At 43.7% G+C, this 21,135-nt stretch overlaps 1 protein-coding gene across 2 annotated transcripts in view; it reads left to right on the top strand.

Moving 5' to 3' along the window:
- Positions 1 to 131: 131 nt before the first annotated feature.
- Positions 132 to 21,135, top strand: part of colgalt2b (collagen beta(1-O)galactosyltransferase 2b) — a 32,953-nt gene continuing 11,949 nt past the window's right edge. The window contains exons 1-3 of one of the 2 annotated variants that reach the window (XM_049588008.1): positions 132 to 466; positions 19,092 to 19,202; positions 19,347 to 19,464. In XM_049588008.1, coding sequence (XP_049443965.1) covers positions 231 to 466; positions 19,092 to 19,202; positions 19,347 to 19,464 — 465 coding nt within the window. In that variant the 5' untranslated portion in view covers positions 132 to 230. Of the gene's footprint in view, positions 467 to 18,210; positions 18,367 to 19,091; positions 19,203 to 19,346; positions 19,465 to 21,135 lie in introns of those variants that run through there. The other variant, XM_049588009.1, reaches the window with a different exon arrangement.

Below are 21,135 nucleotides of genomic sequence, written 5' to 3'. Positions count from 1 at the left end.
AGGAAGCTCCACTCTAACAGCAGCAGCAGCCATCAGCAGGGGTGTAGGAGGGGTAAAAGGGGTAGGAAGCCCTCCACCCAGCCTATCCCCCTCCTTTACCTTCCTTCCTCTCTCCCCCTCCCACCCTGGCTCACTCCTTCCCATGCTCACTCACCAACACTACTCTCTCGCTCAGTCTCTGGACTCCGGGTCCAAGGTCGGACGGTTCACGGCGGAATCTGGAAGCGAAGATGCGGGCGGTCGGGGCCGTGGGAGTCGGTGTGCTGTTGGCGCTACTGGCCGCTGTGGTGCCCGGCGGCGTGTCGGAGCTGGTGACGCTGGTGCAGGAGAAGATGAAGCCCGAGTCTGCCCTGCTGAAGCCAAAGGTTATGATCGCCATCGTGGCTCGCAACGCAGCGCACAGCCTGCCACATTACCTGGGTTGCATCGAGAGGCTGGAGTACCCGAAGGAGCGCATCGCGATTTGGTGAGAGACGCACAAACAGGGATGCAGTAGATGCAATTTGTGGGATGGAGTTTACTTTTGTGGTTGGCATGACTGTTACGATAAGTTTGATGGTTGTTTACCGGCCGGTTTATAGAGATATAGCCATGTTTCCCAAACTTTGTGCATTTCAGGACAGGCTCTCAGAGCGCACATGATGATCTGCAGCGGAGTGTGCTCTAATGGAAAGCAGCGTGTGTCCGCGTTAATTATAATAACACATTGTCAGTATCGCCATGCAGACCTGTTGCTGCCTTTTACGATGTACTTACCTCGCGTGTCTGCCGGCATCCAAATTGCACACTGTGGCAGAAGATGAAAGAGCTGCTGTGCATGTTGGGTTAGGCTTAACCCTTAATCACGGTTCCCTTCGTCTGATACAGCACAAACCTGCGGAAACGGTGGCTTTAAAACAGCAGGTATGAAAGAGGGGCCTCACCCCAGGTAGGGTCTTTAAGCAGACCGAGATAATATAAAGTTATCAAAGAGGGACCATGCAGGTGAAGGGATGAAAGGAGACATTGAGTAGATCTGACAGCAGGGTTGGGGAGGTGCGTGAGTTCTGGGAAGTCATGCGTAAAATGTGTGTGTGTGCCTTTGTACGGTCTGCATGAGGCAGCCTGATAGAGATAGAGAATCAACCAGAATGTGAGAGATTTCTGACAAGAGGCAGGTTTACTGTCAAAGTGTAGATGTAAAGAATGTGAGATGGAAGACATAACAGTCACATGCAGCTCTGCTGGTGAATGTTTGCAATGCTCTCTCCCCCTTAGTCTGTCTCCTAGAAACCCTGTTGCACCCTGGCTGGCATTCTTGTGCTTTGTTTCCCACCCTTCCCTTGCTGAATGTCTTGCTTTTGTTTGCAGAGCGACTGTCTGTTAATAATTCAGAGACCCTCACCAAAACACACACACATGCACACTGGAGAAACTCAATACAGAGAGTGGGGCCCTTCTCTGTCAGACGCAAAGTGGCTGAACTAACATGGCTTTGTGAGTGGTTTAACTAACAGAAGAAGGGCCCCAGCAGTTATGAGTGGCATCTCTCCACCCTGAGGTCAGTGCAGCTATGAACAAACACAGTGTATAACTAAAGCAGATCAGTCCAAGTGTGTTTGTTGTGACAACAAAGTGTCACTAACAGAAATTCATCATGAGAGAACAAAGGATGCAGGGGACACATTCCCATCAAAATTTAGGACATGTGCGTTTGTTCTCTCCCCAATAAAAACGTTAATGTAGCAGAGGACTTTAATTTTGACAAAATTACACAACAGAAACGGCAAAAATTGAGAAAAAAAAATTCATACGTGTCCCCGCTCCGATGCTGACACGAAAGCTACGCAATTGTGAACATAGAATAAGGTCTCATAAACACACATAAGGTCTTGGTCACCACCTTCTAACACTGGACTCTTTTATTCAGGCAATTCATTTTATTTCAGCAGCCACAGCTCAGCGCGTAGTCTTTCCACTTCTGTGGACCAACTATCATAAACCATGTTTATAAGAGTTCATAATGCACTGGGCTTTAAGTCCTGTAAGATTATTAGTGAACACATATGAGTGTATTTAGCACATTGAGATTATTGTGTGTGCAGTAGGAGGGTCGTCCAAGAAGCTATTAAATGATGAAAATAAGAACTACTGAATTGTTAAGCTTTGGATATTACAGTATTGTACATGTATGCACAATAACCAGGTACACTTTGTTTAGTGTTTGTAGTGAAATTATTATTTGCAACACCTGTCCAAAGGAGACAAAGAAAAGCAAATACATCCACATATCCACACAAAATACAAAATACTTGCATGTCTGCTGTGGTATTCAGTATAAGGACAATGGTGTTTCTCTTTAAGCCATGATTTATTACTCTATTAACAACATTAAAACTGTTTTGCATTTTTAACTCAGCTGGTAGACAGTTCCATATGTGATGCCGCAGTGTGTGGTGCCAATTTGTTCCTGTGGCAGTTATGAAGATGAGGAGTAGCAAATGTGAAACAGTTGAAATACTTAAAACATCTTAAGTATTGTTCGAGTGAGGATTTTTTTTCTCACAATAAAATCTTTAATTGCTTTTTGTGGCTAAATTGGTTAAGAAAAGGACACATTTTACTCCACACAGCTCACGCAGCTCTGTGCCTCTTTGTTTCTTTATGTCATTATCATTACTGCCCAACATGTAAGCCAAACCACCCAATAAATGCCAGATTGTAATGCAGCTCTCACTAAAACCTTAAATCCACATTGTAGCATTTTACAGTGTGTTACAGAGCACTAAGTGACCGTATTATGACAATCAGGACAACTATGGCGTGAAAGTTGTAAAGGAGTAAAGCAAATCCAGTTACATTTGACGAAGTAAGTCAAGATCCTTACTGCTGAAAGAGACATTTTTGCCTTTATATGACTGTGCAGAAGCTCGGGGAAATAGTGAGAGTGGGATGACGTGAGACGAGGGTCTCCAGCTGGACTCAAGCCAAGGACTCTGCGGTTTCATGATACACCATCTCTACCCGTAAAGCAGCCAGGTTTCTCCACTTTCCTGCTGTCCACAGCTTGTCTTTATACATTATGGGCAGACTGATGTAAAGTACTGGGGAAACTATCAAGCAGAAACAGATAACACCGGCAGCATCTGGCTGTGAAGCTCCACTTTTTGCGCGGGGACACAATGTTCCTCCCTGTAGCTCCTCGCTGGAGCTTCAGGCCCGAGCAGAACACAGGATTGTTTTTCCTCCCCACCATTTCAAACGTGCAATCCAAGGGAGACAGAACAAGGAGGAGTAGAGCAGAAGGATGTAGATGATTAAACACAATGATCAGGGTGGTGATAAAAGAGGAGAGACACTAACTTGTGTCGCAGCGGTAGGACCCCAGCCCCCCCTTTAACCTCCGTATTTTTCTCTCCAGTGGGACCTGGGAAAGGTTTTGCTGCTGTGAGAATGTGCATTAGAGCTGAAACATAAACTTTATGGAGATGAACAGTTGGAGGATGTCTCAGAAAAGTTAGAAAAGTCAGCTAAGTTTCCTTTCTGGTTTCAAGCAAATGCAGTGCACGAAAAAAAAATCAAAGAGATCATGTGCTGCCTCTTTAAAATGTCTTCCCATTGATCCAGGGCGTTACAATTCTATTCTTTATTCTTTAAGTTTGATTTTGCATTGCATTAACAGCACAGACAAAATTTTTACCTCGCAGTCATCTGATATGATCTGGACAGTCTATTATTATCATTTTCATACGAGTTTTGCAATGAGAAAAACAGCATTCTTCAATAAATGTAAGAAGTGGAAAATCTACATGTAAATCAGACATTGTTAAAATGAGACGCTGAAAAGTCTTAAAGTGCTTAACATCCCGAGCAGATGACAAAATCACGTGCGCTTCCAAAAAACTAGACAGGCTTTGGCTGGTCTGAGGATGTCAGGAGGACACACAGTTTCCAGTTCTGGCCTGCTCACACATGAAATAATCTGGACTGATCACCCAGGTCAGGTCTCCTCCGCCTTCTTACTCCAGCCCCTGACTTAAGCTGACAGTTGGGATGGTCAGAAGAATCTGCCTTCAGAAGTTTTCCGTCTGCAAGCAGGTGCAGGTCTGACAGAGAAGTGGCAGAGTGGTGAGAAAGACTCTCACACTGCTGTTAAAGAATGAAAGAATGCAGGGAATTAGAGAAAGAGGGGGGGATGGTCGGGCGGAGAGAAGGTGGTCAACAATGTTGGGAAATTACCCAGAGGGCATTTAGCAGGTTGGTTAATCCACATTCCCACAGTTGCTTGACCACGAGTACTCTCCTCTCTCCCTTTGTTCTGTCCAAAAGGTGAAAGACTTTGCCATCCAGCACCTCAAAAGCATAAATTGAAGTTTTTTACATTCAAATGCAATGAAATGCATCTGCCCTGGCTCTCTCAGCTCCTAAGAAATAAATATAAGACAATAATGATGAAAAACATCCTACAACAATGTGAGTTATATAAAGCTTGGGTACGCAGAAATCTGGGGAAGGCAAAAAAAAAAGCAGATTTTGAAAACCTCCTCTTGCAGCTGCCCCCTCTCTGTCCTGAGCCCCTCCCACCAGATGACCCAACAAGTTCTCATCCTAAATTGTTACTTATCGCCGCTTTGTCAGTAGCATTTCACATCTTCATATTACAGGCTATCCTCCTGCATCTGCTGTTGATGTTCCTGGATGCTGCTACTGATGCCAGGATGTCAACAAAAGCACATGGTTGTCTTTAGGCAACAAAAGCATGTGGTTAGATTTAGAAGAAAACATCATGGTTTGACTCTACATTCATACGGGAAGCAAACACAGGGCTCCTGGGTGAAAGTCTGGGGTTTGTTGAACCCATCCACCACCCTTCCCACCAGCCCTATGGGGACTTTATAGCTGCTCTTATTATGTCGTTACCGGCAGTGTTTCAACCTGACACCATCCAGCGATGTATCTTCCAGCCATCCGGCTGCATTATGAGCTGACGGCGCCTGTCTGTGTATCACACTGCCACGATAGGTGACGTCTGGGCAACCAGCAGCGTATTAGATGGCTAGCCACCCCATCCCCCTGCCTCACTATCCGCTGCTATAAACCACCTCCCCGGGAGGAGAGCAGGCTTGAATGTGGCCAGTGCAAACCCCCCTTAGCACTGGGTGTCACGTCAGACTGGTGGCCAGCAGCAGTGCTGGGTCTAACTAGTGTAACGGCAGCAACAGAAAGTTTGCTGATCTGGCAGATGGTCTGGGCTGTCCAGCCCCCAAAGCTGGGGTTTGCACTGGTTGGATTCGAGGTGCAGCAGCTGCTGACTGGGGTTCTGTCTCTGGAGCTGCTGCCCACTCTCCTCACAGTGAGGTGGTCTGTAGCGGTGGGGAGTGAGACGGAAGACATGCTGTGATTCGAGAGTTTGACATTAGCTACATAAACATGAACTTGTAGCCGCAGCCATGAGACTTTGGTTCCGGTTAGCAGGAAGCTAAACTATTAACAAGATTTTCTCTCCATCTCAAAAACACATCAGTGTTTAAGAAAATGAGAGTGGCGGGTCGTGACTGACAATATGGAGAAGAGGACATGGATGACATGCAGCCCAGGCTACAGAGTTTCTCACAGTGGCTAACTGGACTCCCCGTGAGTTAAGGTTAAGTTGAGAATTTCACAGCTTTCATCTTTTGCCAGCTAATATTTGAGTTTGGCACCCTGCATCTATTAGTTACTGTTTTATGTAAGCAGCTTCAAAGAAAATCATAGAGGATTTAATAAGCAGTGAACACTGTGTTTGTCTTAACGTGTTCACACTGCCTGCTGCTGGCCGCTGTTTACTGCCCGCCGGCTGTGTTCATATGGGGAAGAGCTTTCCCAGCCAGGTGCTGTGCTGGGTGTCGAGATGATGATTTGTGGAATTGCCAGAGAAGACCAAGCCATAAAGAGCATGTCAGAGCGCTGACATCATCGGCCTTCCCTGCAGGACTGTTTTTCATGTCATGTTGTTTATTTACTCAGCCACAATATAACCACTTATTTTATATTTATGACTATCATTGTACTTTATAATGATAGACAATGAAGGGACGGGGATGGATTTGTGGTATAAAAGCTCCACTTGTTAAACTTTTAATAACCAATACATCTGTTTTATACAGCCACCACTATAAATCCCCAAGGTATGATGTGATTAAAGTAAAGAATTTTCCACTGCACCCCAAATACGTACACACTGAATGCCTTGCTGACACATGTGCTGTGTATACTGTAGCTCCTGTCAGATACTGAGAGAAGTTTTATGTAATTGTATCCTGTATCTACATGTCAGGAGGAGATTGATGCAGGATTTTTAGACACTCTGTGCCATTTCCAGCTCCACTCAGGCATTTGATAGAAAGGATTTGCCCATATGCAATATGACATAACATGACCTAGCCAGTATTTAAGTTGTTTTGACGAGTGCACTGAGTTACGCAGCAGCAAATGGACCATGAAAAATTGGACTTGAATGCTGAGTAAAGGTCTCCTGGACTGTGTGATTAATGCTGACTGCAGTGTTGGGCTCTGCAGTGGCCTGTTCTTCATGCACCAAGTGCCACATTTTACTCTTTAAAAGCCCTTTTAAATCAAGATATGTCTGAGCCCTGATGGGACACTTAAATGATTCATGTTTGTTCTTTTGGCCTGTGTTCCTGTCTAGGTCAGAGAGACTGCTGGTCAGAGGTATACACAATATAATTTTACCTATTTAAATAATTTTACTTATTTAAATAAACTCTGATGTAGATAATCTGTTTCTGTTCAGTGCTTTAATCTTGATTCAAATAAACACAAGAAGTTTGTGCTCTAGAGAAAGGGTCAGCACTCAGTGAACTCCCTAATTTATCTGACAGTGTAAGAAATTAATTACTTGAAAAAGCTACTTTGGCTCTGATGCAGTCGCCTGTCTGTGTGCAGTCACCACTCTGTCACCTCGCTCAGTGTCTCACCCACAGCACTACTGGATCTGATGTGTGTTGAAAGTTGCAATAAACATCAATACACTGAGGCTGCAAAACAACTGTTTCCGCTGGTAACTTTCTAATAGCAGCTACTGGATGAAACACGTTGAGTTGTCAGCTGTCACTCTGTTTGTCACTGTTAGTAGAAACCTCAGCCAGCATCATGTGCTCACATGAATGCAACCACATGAAACTTTAACTTGCAAACTCACAAAAAAGTGCCAGTCTAGAGTCGTGACCACGTCTCTACAGCTGTAATATTAATTCCATGCAACTCTTAGATTTAAATATAGAAAATATTAATCTGTCTGTCAAATGTCTATTTAAAACATTACTATGTGTGTGCATGTTAATTTGAGCATGCAAGAGGTGCCCCTTTTTGTCTAACCGCCCTGCCCTGCAAACCGCCTGTGGACGCATCTGACGGTTTGATCAGGGTTTTTTTGTGCTGAGCAAATTTCTTTGTTCCCTATTTTCATTTCCTCTAACTGACAGATACTAAAGCTGAAGACAATGGAAATAATCAGAGAGGTTTATAAGGTTATCAGTTTTGTGATGCTGGATCGCATGAGTTTCCCTGTGCCAGGTGTGTTACCTCAGGCTCCATTCCTTTGTGGGAACGCACCAGCGAAGCACAAATTGTTTTTTTGTCAGGCAGGGAGTTTGATCATTTTAAAGAGCAGTTAATCCAAGTGTATGGAATAAATTATAACAATGGGAAAGGCTATCTGATGCTGACAACACGGGCATTTGTGAATGATAGCAGCATATGTTTTCACTGTGTGTCACTTCGAATTACATCACTACTGGCACTGGTAAAATGAGTGTGTCTGATTAGCTTCATTGTTCTAGTGCAGGTATGGATATACATGTACAAGCATGTATGTCTATTTTCCTATATGCCTGTGTGTGTTTGAATGCTTTAACACACACAAGGGGTGTGTGTTTCTGCTCTGCTCTTCTGGCTCAGCCCCTGTTTTCCGTTCACTTCCCCAGTTACCTCACAAGCCTCGCAGTCGGCCAGAACCTCCATATGCACACTAACAGGCCACAGTCATCTCCGACCTCCCGATCAGTATCACCTGAGGATTTGTATTCTGCAGTCACATCTAATCCGTGGGAAACTAAAAAGGTCTTTTAACATCTGCTCAGGTATTTGGCACAACCTCCAGAAGCTCAGGCTGATATTTCCCAGATAAGCAGCTTGTAATGACTCAAGCTTCACTGGAGCAGAGGAAGTGGCTTGGATCTTCTTTCTGGACTGTAACACAATATGCTTTGAAAAAACTTACGTGGTTCACACTTCATACAAAGTAGCGATCTGACACAGACACACTGAGTCTCAGACTAAATCCACACTAATACGTTTTCATATTAAAATATATTTCAATCAGGAGAGACAAAAGGATGAAGTAAAGATAATGTTTAATAGGGAATATGAGTGTAGAGATAAACAGATGATTTGTGGTAATTAAGATTTAACAGAAGTTAAAGAAGATATTTTGTGATTGAGGGACATCTGAGCGGCAGCAAGATAAATTTAGACACTGATGGTGGTGGCTGCTGACTCTGAGGCTGCTGACTGCTGAGGTGGATGAGGCTGAAGAAACCATAAAGACTAGGTGGTGATGGGGAGGTGGAGGGTGCGCATGACAGCAGCAAGAAAAAACAATGGCAGACAGGGAACCATATTTGAAATGAGGAGCAGTAAGATGATGGGCTGACAGAGAAGGTGTGTCGCTGTGCTATTGGTTGATTGTGAACCAGCTGATGACATGTAGAGATAGTGAGTGCACATGCATGCAAGAAGGGAATGGCAGGGTGAGAAAGAAAACTGTCTTCCTGACTGGACTTTCACTAGAGCTTCATAACTATTGCTACATCTACGCCAAGCGTCCATCGGAACCCCTAAAACAAATAACTTTAAAAGTACTGCTGACCCCATTTTTTGTTTGAATACTCCAGGGTTGCATTTTACTCTGGATGGGCAGAAACAGAGACTTCCCGAAACGATCGTGCAGACATCCACGTTTGCTTATTGATTGGGTCGTATCAGTCATGGCATGTCAAGCCAAAACATTATACCAAGGCCTACATACCTTTGTTTCTGTTTGGGTAATATTATTTCTTCCCCACTGCCATTGCTTCCTGTGGTGATGGATGATGCTCCTGGCTGGTACTGCTCTCATGTAATACTTGCTTTACAATGACTCTTAATCTGTTTTCTGCCACCTTAACTGGCCTATACTACTGCCTTACTTTCAGTAACAGTTCCACCTCATTGTCAGTCTAAGCAAAGAAATATTTGGATTTACTTTTGTCCATTTCTGTATTGTGTTGCGTAACTAAGCAGAGGAGACAATCTGCTTTCTTTGCATCAGCACGTGCATGCCCAGTGCACATGAACAGTCATGTGAGATGCGTTTTTATGTCATTACAGATGGAGATTGTTACTAAAACAATGCTAAAACTCTCATGTGTATGGAGATAAGTTTTAGTTTTAAAACAAAAATGTATTAGTGTGGATGTGGCCTCAGATGGCTTCAGATACAATAGTCCGAACACATCTGGCAGGTCCTCTCTGCTGTGCGAAAGTCAGGCATCGTTTTTCCCGAGTGATGCAGCACATCTGGAGTATGTTTCATCCATATGGAACATGCTTGTGTCGCTTTAGACAGTGAAATTTTTTCCACTGCAAAACGTGAGAGTACCAAATATTGTCAGCTTTTCTTTTAAATTAGGTAAATAACTACAATGAGATAAGGACCAAATAAAGTTAAAGGGTCCATTAAGATGCTGTTAGGGATGTTGTGTTCTTAAAACTACCAATGAGTTCTCTCAATACTTTACCATACTACTATACTACTTCAGCGTCACCTCACCCTCAGCCCCAGGCCCATTTGCATCTTCTGCAGAAGTAAATCTTTTAAAACAGCTCAAGAATATGTAGGTTCACTCAACAAAGTGTCTCAATGATTTCCCAAAACAGCTCAGCACTGTAATTTTTGGCAAATGTGTCTCAAACAGGAGCAAATAGTGCATTTGTTTGGGACTATTTTCAGCCATGGACAGCAGCAGGACAGCGAGTATGTGACTAACTTAAAATACCTGTGTCCTTCACAATGAACGAACATATCATGCAGTGCAGCTGTGTTGCTCATTCATTTTTTTTGAAGAGGACATTAAGCACATGGACTATATGGTCGGTGATGCATCACTTTGAAATGAGCATTCAGTCTGACTGGAGAGGTACTGAGTCACGTTTTTGGTACTGTATTGCTCATATAGCTGCGGGCTATCAGTGGAAATAAGGAAATTTAACAAGAAATGATGAGGTGTTATTAGTAGAAATTACTAAGTGGCCCAATATCCATTTTCCAAACACAGTGACTTCAGAGGCTAATCTTTGCCAGGCCCTAATTGAGCCCCAAACCGCAAACTCTGTGCAAAGCTGAGGGGGCGCAGCTGAGGATGTTTTACCTGCCAACATTCAGGCCCGATCCTGTGGCAAGAAGGTGCTCATGGGAACAGTTGCTCTGTAGACCTGACATATCTGTTCAATTAAGTTTCAGTAAATACACATAATTGTATTTCCAGTCCCTGAGCCTTTTTTTCGAGCTCTGTCTCTCCCCCGAAGTGAAGATGACTCTTGAATTCTTGCTTAGATGCCCGCATGTGTTCCTGCATACTTCCAGCAGCATTGTCAGAGCTTGGCAGCGCAGCAACAGTAGAGCTGGCAGACACTGAAACACAAGGACATCTTGGTATGAGCAATTTCATCTGGAGAGGGAGAGGTCTGGATATGGATAACAAGATAAGGTGAAGTAAGGAGACTGGTAGAAAGAGGAAGACACAGGGCCACTGTTCATCATTCAGGTGAAGTGTTTAGAGCAATGTTTTCATGAACAGTAGAGTATTCATTTGAAAGACTGGTGCTCATGTTCTCATAGAGGAAATATAATTATAGCCCCATCCATCTGTCTGTGTGTGTCATCTATTTTACAGTGTTCCCTCTCCTTCCCTGTCCCACCCCTCTTTCATTTCCTCTTTCTTTCCCGACATGCTTCTGTTTCTCCATCACACCTCCCATCTGTTTCTTTCACTGTTTTCTGTTTTCACATGTTTTCTTTCTCTCTGTTCCTTTTTCTCTCTGTTTGTCCATCTTCAAAACCAGAGCATGTTTTAAATAATATTTTGCTATGATGGCATGTCTGGTTTTGCTTACATTGTGTAAATAGTTGCTTGTGTCCATTAGAAAACTAAAACAGTATTAGTGCAGTTCAATACCCAGTTTTGTCATGACGATCTAAGGAACAATTGTCTTTTCAGAGCAAAATATTGTAGGGTTTTGGTGCCAAAAAATGACACGTTATTCCTCTAATCTACCCAGTGAAAATCACAGTGTGTTTGGAAATTACCTGGGAGAAACCTGCTGTTATGGTGACTGAGGTTCTTTCCAGAGAGTTAAACAAATTGGCCCAGAACTGAAGGGAAGGAAGCTACAAGATTGTAGACATGTGAAAGTAGATCATCAGCATATCCTCCTGAGATCCTGTGTCCTCATATGAGAACATCACATCATTTGGGTTTACTGGACCTAATACTTCATTCTGCTTAACTTAGGCCTGCTGTCCTCGTTCGTGGACACTTCTTTGTGCCTTTTAGTGGTAGTTAGAGCACAATACACTAATACATGTCAAAACAACATGGCAGTCATCTCTGCCAAGTCAGTCTGCAGCTGACCCCGACACAAAAGGGACTGGGATTGGGACTTTATTATCGTCTCATATGAGGACATTGTGACTTAATTGTCATCTTGTTTGAGGACATTGGACTAAAAATGCATACCAAACAAAAGTTCAGGTCTCAGGAGGATAAAGAAACATACATTCAGACACTTTTTGTCCTGGAACCACATGGCTAAAAAGTGCAGGACCAGGGAAACCTTTCCTGATGCTATGGGACAGAGGAAGGGGTATGTATTGGGAGAACATGAGGCCCGTTTCCACTGAAGAAGTTCCTGGTATTATTTGGGGAGCAGGAACTACTACAGGAACGTCCTCTCGCTCGGCCTTCTCAACCACCGTGTCTCCACTGAGAGAGTGGAGTACGAGGAAGGTTCCTATAAAGTTACGGGCTCTGGATGTGACGTAATCGTTGCGCGACCATTTACTGGGGCGATGTAGGGATGCCGTTAGCTGTTAGCCCTTACCGGTGTCTGTAATAACTCAATAAATGGCCAGTGAAAAAAAATTTTTTTTCCAGCGGATGTCTTAGTTACAACAAGATTGAGCTAACTGGAGTAGTTTCATGTCGTATCCGACAACGGGAGGCTTTTAACAGATGACGTCCTGATGTTAGCTTTGCTGCTGTTAACGTTAGCTGTCCCTGTCAGCGGCAGCCACTGATGCTTTCTCGACATCGTGATTTCCCAAAACGGAATACATACCATACATAGCAACACAAAACTGCTTTGCTAGCTCAATCATGTTGTAACTAAGGTATCCGCTGGAAAAAATATTTTTTTCACGGGCCATTTAGTGAGGTTTTTTTTACATGGCGGCGGAAGCTATATGAACAAGCTAACCCTCGTCTGCTGAGTTTTAAAAATGCCGGCTATTTTGTTGCTTTCTGTTGACATCACATCCCTCCTTGAGTATATCCAATCAGCACCAAGTAAATCTTTCGGGGCCATTCTGAGTACCTAGCCCGAGGCAGGGACTTGTTTAGCCCCTGTAAAAGTTCCGGAACTCTGTCCTTCGGGGGTGGTTCCTGCGGTGGAGACACACACCAACGGCCCCGGCCCCGGCCCCGTAAAATTACCCCGAAATTCCTACGGTGCAAACGGGCCTATGGACACGTCATGGCGAGTCACTCTTGCTCAGTTTGACCTGCTGGCCACCTGCAGTACTGCACCTAAAAAAATTCCTGACACTCCAAAAGCATTGTAAGGTTCAGATAAGACAGAGTGCATTTTAGCAGCCTGGGGCAGCTTTTTGTAATGGTTGTCAATGATAGTAAAACGTTTGCTCTCTGCTTTTGTGTTGCTGAGCACCTCGCATTTTCCTGTTCTACATAAAATTGAAGCTTAGAGTGGAAAAGTGCCCAACATCATTCATCATCTTCACCGTTTTTCCCCATTGTCAGGTGAATTTAGATGCAGGCCTTCTGTGGTGGTGATAACAACAAGTCAGTGGCACACCATACATGACTGGTGTTAAGCTAACAACTTAATCTCACTTTAGACCAGTGGTTCCCTACTGGTGGGTCACGGTCCAAAATTGGGTTGTGGGTTCATTCTGAACGGACCACAAGTGGCTCACAAATGTGTCAAGTTTGTAAAAAAAACACTTTATTTTGAAGTATAGTGAATATCCAGCACTGAGCTTTTATTTTGAAGTGCTAACAGACACCTACTTAGCAGAGTCAGCAAACTAGCTCAATGACATGTCCAAACACAAGTACGACGCTGTATATTTTAAACTGTGTGGACCTTAAACTAATGACTAAGAACAAATCTGGACCCCACGGCTGGACCAGTTGGGAACTACTGCTTTAGATGTTGTCCCGGGCAAGCAAGCTCCAAGTCCTATCGCCTCAACTACTTTCTAACGTTTAAACAACTGTAATTAGGCCTGGTGATTGACAGCAGATTGTCAAACTATCCCTGACTCATCCCAGAATCAGCCTTGGAATGACCATTATGCAGGTGAAGCTCTTGGACCAGCTGGTGGTACTCCCTGTGCTTTTTCAACTTTCTAAAATTATTATGCACCCTCACAGATTTATGTTTGCCTGTGACCAGAGTTCTATTTGAGAACAGCCTCTTACCCCAAATCAAAGCCACAGCAGGTGCCCTTTGACTGTCTATTTTTTATGCAGATTTTAAGGAGTCTGTGAGTTTACTTCATAGCAAAAGTGTGATTCTGTGGCTGTGCACCACACAACTCTGTTTGATTGGGGCCTCAAACTGCTTATAGGACACCTGGGACTGCAGGGTCAATTAATCCCTGTGCTGGGAATTTTTAAACAATGAAATGTGTTTAAAACTTTCCCCAAAAAAGTGTGTGACATTCTTGCAAAGTTCAGTTCATCAGAAGTGAGAGTTTGTTTCTTATCCCGTCTCCTACCAACAGTCAACACTTTCTTCCATATCTAACTAGATCTTTTCACAGTCTTGAGTATAAATACTGAATATTACACTTCAGTGCAAGCCTGCCAGCCCTCGCTACTTTTGTTGACCCTGAGAGTCATGAGGAATTTCCCGTTCACCTCCACCTCTCTGCCCGTCCACCCCCTCCTCTTTCTCTTTTGCCTCACTAGGCCATCAAGAGACCTGCAGCCACGTCAGCCTCCACAGGGAGACTATACTGCAAAGTCAACACAGACACGCACACGCCGGCATAGTTATTATGTTTTAAAGGCATTTACACTGGGGTCTGAAAGAGGCATTCTTACTTCTTAATTACATGCAGCACCCAGCCATTATTGGCAGCGATATTAGATCGTTTATTTAATCAACAGTCAGCTGACACTGCTGCTGGATTCTTTCAGACCTGTGTTTACCTAAAAGGGCCAGTCTCAGAGACAAGCCTCTGTGTTTAAGGCCAGATGTCAGCCTTTGCCTTCATGACACACTCCCCTGTTATCTGACACACTTCTGCAGTGGATTACCTTAAACAGAGGGAGGGAGAGAGCCAGAGAGAGTGATGAAGTGGGCTGACAATCACGTCTGCTGATGGAGATGCAGATGTGACCAACGTATTATATTACTACGTTTTACTGAATGATTGCTGCAGTGCAGTCTGACTAGACCAAATAACTTTTCGCAGATATACAAAGGTGTGGTAATGTTATAGGTAATGTGGCTGTTACTTTTCATACATTGTGATATGAAATTTTCTGCTATTCAAAGGATATCATGCAAACGAGTTTCTGACTGAAAACAAGGTATATTCAGACTTTGGTTGTTTTGTCCTACAATTTCCTCCACAATATTGATGATAATACTCTACTCAAGTAGGTGAAAGGACAGATGGCCTAGTGCTCTGAGATTATATAATGAGGGGAGAATAAATGGATATCTGTGAAGCAATAGAGAAAGAGGGAGTGGTGGGGTGTGTAGGTAAAGCCTGGGGAAGCATGTGGTGTCCAGATGCTGATCATAAAGACAGACACGGGGAGATGAAGCCCAACCTCAAAGCTGCAGGCAGCAGAATAATGAGGCTGCAATTTACTGTAAACTTTAGAAGGGGAACAAAGAGGCACAGCACGAGGCAAGAAAGAGGTAGATGCAGATGTATGGATGGATGAGGAGAGAGCCCACACAACTGTGCCTTGATACAGAGATGCATGCACATACAGTTACCCTATATCTTGATTTGCATATTGTCACAAACAACCAGAAAGCGTTGTCAGGTGTGTATAGATGCAGATATATCCCCGGTGTGAGATAAAATATTCATAATTCCACAGTTTCAGAGCCGTCAGCTTCACACAGATGAAGAATTGGCAGGAACAGGGAAGACTCTTTGGCACTGAGGTAACAATACAGTACAGTTCAGCTGCTGTGGGTTATCTCGCCTGAAGGTAGAGGAAATTGCAGAGCACATAGTTGCCTTTTGAAGTGTTTAAAATGAAATGAGAGGATGCTCCTTAGAAGTTATGGAAAGCATGGAATGAAGTACATCTAAAGGAAAAGATGAATTTACTTTTAGTCATTTGCCTCGCCTAATCAAACATTTCCAGCTCAATATTCAGAACATTTGTATTTGATCTCCTCAATAGAGACATGAAAGTAGCAGAGGACTTTTATTTTGACAAGATTAAAGACATTTACACTGTAAATTGATGCACAAAAGCCACAAATTGGTGCATAAAAATCCACCAGAATGCAGGAAATGCTCAACATTTTCTGGCAGAGGACCCCCCAATACCCCCTTTTTATATGTGTCCCCTTCATTGTTGAAACAAAACCTACACCCTTGCTAGGATGTAACGATGATAGTGAAAGCTCACACAGTGTACTCAGAATCCTGAGTGCTCAAAGGGGCTTGGCAGTGGGAGGAACACTAACACTAAAGAAGTTATGCATCATCCCCAGTCGTTGCATTTTGTACTTTTACCATTGTGATATGTATGAAGCGTCTATTTATTTAAGTTTTAGCCCCAAAAGCTTCATAACACAGTTAGAGTAATACTTCCCTTTTACTGGGAAAATCTGATTATTCATTGACGTAAATGTTCCCACGTCTTTTTTTAAAACCATTCCCAAGACACAGTTTTCTATTCCTTTGTAGACAGCCCTCAACCTTTACCGACAGATTACCAGGACACAGGGAGCACACGTCCTGCCAAGGAAAGCCTGTTAAAACACACAAAAAAACGAGTCTTGTGAGATTTTTATTTGCTCTGATTTTGTGAGTTAAGTAAAGGCATCATTAGCATTTTAATGTGATATGTGTAAAACAAAGTCAGTCTGATAATTTATAAGTTTTGAGGGGTTTTAATGAGCTCTTTGAGGAATTCAGCAAAGTTCTTCATCTGTGACACATCTTCACATTTTAAGTTTAGTAAAATGAAGTAATGCAAAACTCTCTTTCACCCCCTTTTTGCCACTCTGCTCCACACTCCTCCTTGTTGTCTAATGTACTCATAAAGACACACGTACATGTATGTGTACTGTATGTTCCCACATATGTGCACCACATATTGTTCTTTACTTCCCAGAAGTTCCCTCCTGTTAAATCCATGCCTAGAGCTGAGTCTGTCATTGGAAGATAACATGTACCAACACATTTATTTCCCCCAGCGATGTGCAGTTTAGCGGTTGAAAAAGCATGTAAATGTGTGTGCAGATGTGCTCATTACCAGCCAGTCAGGTGTTTTAGTGTGCTTCTAGCCCATGATAAAAAAAAACACAACAGCCAGTCATCAAGAGGCACCTTCCTCCTTTATGACTGCTCATGGGCAGTTATCCACTAAAACACACACACACACACACACACATATACACATACACACACGCATGCATGCTTGCATACACACGTTTTTACTTTTTACACGCATGCCCTCAACCTTTAACACACACTCAAACAGATACATTTAAAATGCTAAAGTACCACTTGTGCAGCAGATAAATCACCAGTCACACTGCTGTAAAAACAGCATTCCCAGGACACAAAAATGAACGTCCTTATGTTTTGTCACACATCTGCAAGTGTAGGCATGCACACACACACATAAACACACACACATACTATTAAAATTATTGACCACTGTGTCTCCTTCAGGCTCACAGCCTCTTTCCAGCTGCTGGTTATGTGTGATGAGATATTTAACCGTCTGACTGAAGATTATTGAAATTCCAAACCAAAGAGGGCTCTGCCTCTTTCTGAGTAATCCATGTCTGCAGTGCAAGACTGTTCATGTTTATGTGTGATTTTTGCTTGTGTGTAGTTCATGTTTGAGTAGTGATATAAGCATGGGTGGATTACTGAACGGGGGAGTCGGGGGCCGCAAAATGTCACTCACATTAACGCGTACAAACCAGGAAGTGACTCAAAATGACCACGAAGATGAGCAAAGGAACTACAGAGAGACACAAAATAACTACAAAAAGATGCAAAATAACTAGAAAGAGACACAAAACTGCCAGAAAGGACACACAGGTACCTAAAAGCAACACAAAACAACAGCCAAAAAAGACACAAAACCACCACAAAGTCTGTGTGTCTTGCTCCTATATAGTAGAGTAGGGGCCCATTGTCTCCATGGATATAAACATCTGTGTCAGTGATACAAGCATCTGCATCTTGTGTGTGTGAGAACAGGTGCTTCTGTATTGCTATGTGTGCTAAATGTGGGTAAATGAAGGGTGGGTAAATCTCACTAAAAATACGAGCAGACGGTGCACAAGTGTGTGTGTGTGCGTGTGTTTCTATCTCTGTCCAGCCAGTCGCAAATCGGGTGCGATTTTGGAGTGAGTACAGCAAGGAATATTACAGCAAGCAGTGGAAAACTCCATCTCATTAAGCGTGAGTGTGTGTCTGTGTGCACACATTCGAGTACAGGCTTCTTCCTCACGTTCTGTTGACCTTTCCTCTTTAAAGGGCAATTTAAACGCAAAGACAGCTGATATTTACTTTTCTGACACTCATAGAAGTGATAGGGAGCTGCACAGTGATACGGTTACAGTCTTAATTTCTCTTGCACAAATTTATATATAGACACACTCTCACCGGCACATACAGTAGTGGTAGTGTCTCCTCTGAGTCAGCTCTGGGAACTGAAGTGGAAATCTCTGTGAAGAAACAGCTACGCAGAGTGCAAACCACAGGAGTGAGAAATAAGCAGCTGCAACTGTGCTAAGTTTTACACTGACATCATTTGCTTACAGGTATGAGTGTGTGTGTACTGGTGTTGTGTCTGTCTGTCTGTGTGTGCACTATTTCTATGCCAAGGTGTTAACACATAGTGCATCAGTATTCACCTTCAGGTTAAGGGAAACGTACCCTCAGGGTGAGTTAATTTTGATGGACGTCCTCGTGGCAGCCCGTCTCTAGAGTGTTGTTGGCATGTGCTTGGTTTACCTGTCGTGGCCATGTTTAACCCAAGTGCCTCAGAGTAATGTCTGTCTGCACTGTAGCTCCTCAGACTTTGTCCCAGCTCCAGCAGTGCAGTTAATTAGGCAGTGAAGACGCTTCGCAACGCCGAGCCTGCCTGTCGTAACATCCGACAGTAATTGGACAAATCTGGAAGCGCGTACGTCTTCTTCCATAACATGCTCTCTGAATGTCACCGCTCAGAGTGTCACAACCTCTTCCCTGTTCCCTCCAGCTAATGACAGTTCGCAGCTTTCTGCATTATGTTTGACTCAGCTTCACATCCTCTTATTTTTCCAGAGGGTCTCATCCCTTCAAACAATCCTGACATGCCCAGAGGCTTGTTTCTGTGCAGGGACAGCTGTTTACAGCTCAAGTGTTTAGCAGATGCACTTCAACAGGCAGAGTCGCAGTTTCAGGGATTTAAACTGTTTTGTGGCTGCTGTGTCATTGCGATGGAAGGTGGAGTGTTTGCTTCATTTGAATGATGTCCTGTGTTGTTTCTGTTGTCTGTTTTCAGGGCAGCAACAGACCATAATGTGGACAACACCACTGCCATGTTAAGAGAATGGCTGAAAAGAGCCCAGCGTGTCTACCACTATGTGGAGTGGAGACCCATGGAGGAGCCGAGGTGAGTCATGGTTTCCACAGGAATCGTTTACTACCATCTATTCAAAGTACTTCAGACTTGAATTCTATCTTTCTGTTGTTCTGGTTTTACTCATAATTACTTGAATAGTGATGACGAATTAATTACCTTTTATCTCTACATCAGGTCCTACACAGATGAGTGGGGCCCGAAGCACTGGCCTCCTTCAAGGTTCAACCATGTGATGAAGCTGAGACAGGCAGCGCTGAAGGCTGCCAGGGAACGATGGGCCGACTACATACTTGTAAGACTTCGATACTTTCTTGATCTGATGATAACTATGCAACAATTCAGTCAGAGGGATATTCATAGCAAATGGTTATTCAGTTTGATAGAAAAGGATCTGCTCTGTGAGGGAGCGCTCACAGACTTTGAGCAGCCACAAAGATTCTGCTTTGAAAACTAATCCCTCGTAATAAACACATATATAAACATAAATTTTAGTCACAGTTCAATTAACAATACCAAAAATGTAGCATATAGGGAGGAGACTGGGGTGGCAGAGGGAGCTGTGGCAGAGTAAGTGGGACTTTAGGCCTTGGACATACTTGCTGAGTTGAACGTCCACGGACAACCCAATCCGCACTCCATTCCAGTCTGTTTTTTGGGGGGAAAATCTTTGCATTTCTTTAAAGATGAATTATATAAATGTGGGTAATGGCGGATCTCCTTGCACAACCTCTCTTTAAAACAAGCTTCCAACATCCATCCATCCATTTTCATTGGCTTATCTGGGGCCTGGTCGCAGGGGCAGCAGGCCAAGCAAAATACCCTAGAGGTCCCTCTCCCCAGCAGTGATTTCCAGCTCCTCCTGGACCCCAAGGCATTCCCAGGCCAGATGAGATACATAGTACCTCCAGTGTGTCCTGAGTCTGCCCCGGGCCTTGGGAGTTCCAACATTTGTTACCTTTTTTCTTCTTCTCAGCAAACCAGCTAGAGGTGCATATGCCTCCAGCTGAACTGGAGTGTGGAACTGGACCATGTGTATTCAGGGCACTTGTTGTGTACACAGTCGGGCAGTCACAAATTTTGGGCAGCACCCTGACATCTGCTTAGGGGTCCGTCCAGACCCTCGGAGACATGCAGACATGCAAAGTGCAAAGCTGGCGAAGTGTTGACAAGTGTCCGATATTATTGGCCATGCTGTACACCTGCATCAGTATGACTGGACGTTACTCGTCAGCTGCAGCAGCTCCAATTTAATTAGATACCAGGGACATATTGGTCAAAGGTATATAATGCAGGATTGTCGGTTACTGTTTGTAAACATGTTTGCCAGTGAAAATGAAGATAAAAGCCAACACAAGATTCACTCCCATTTGGCATTTGCAAGGCACTGTGTGTTTTGGATGCCTGCTGTTTACGGTCAGGCGCCTGGTTGCTCCCTTTTTTTAAAGCCCTGACCTCACCTAGCACTGTCGGGGCAACTAAGCATCCAGAACATGGAAAATAGGACAATACAGGCAGAAGGTGAAGTCTCTGCAGATAAATACACTGCCACACACTTTTAGTGGGTCATAAGTGATGATTGAGGGGGATTACTTCTGTATGAGTCCAAAACAAAATATAGACATATACAAATGAAATCCTGCTTAATCATCACCTATGGGCTTCTACTCATTTGTGGTGGTGACTCTGTTTGCAGAGCTCCTGCCCTTTAACTGTCTTTTGATGTTTTTGTGAGCTCGGACCGCTTCTGGGCAGAGATTTCCCCAGCCAATGAGAGAGCGCAGGTGCCGTGCCCGAACGTATCTGAGCGTGCACCAGCGCGAGCCTTGCCTGAACCTCTTCTGTGAAGCCTTCTTCCGTACCTCTGGGCTCCGTACACCCGGGAGAGTTGAGCCTGATAGGAGGTGCCAAATTTGAATGTGTGTTTACAAACAGCAACTGGAAAATCCTCCAGATCCTACCTTTA

This window comes from Epinephelus fuscoguttatus, linkage group LG10 (genome assembly GCF_011397635.1).
Source record: "Epinephelus fuscoguttatus linkage group LG10, E.fuscoguttatus.final_Chr_v1".
In the NCBI taxonomy this organism is placed as follows: Eukaryota; Metazoa; Chordata; class Actinopteri; order Perciformes; family Serranidae; genus Epinephelus; species Epinephelus fuscoguttatus.
Note: the sequence above shows the minus strand (reverse complement) of the source record. Positions and strands in the feature narration are given on the sequence as shown.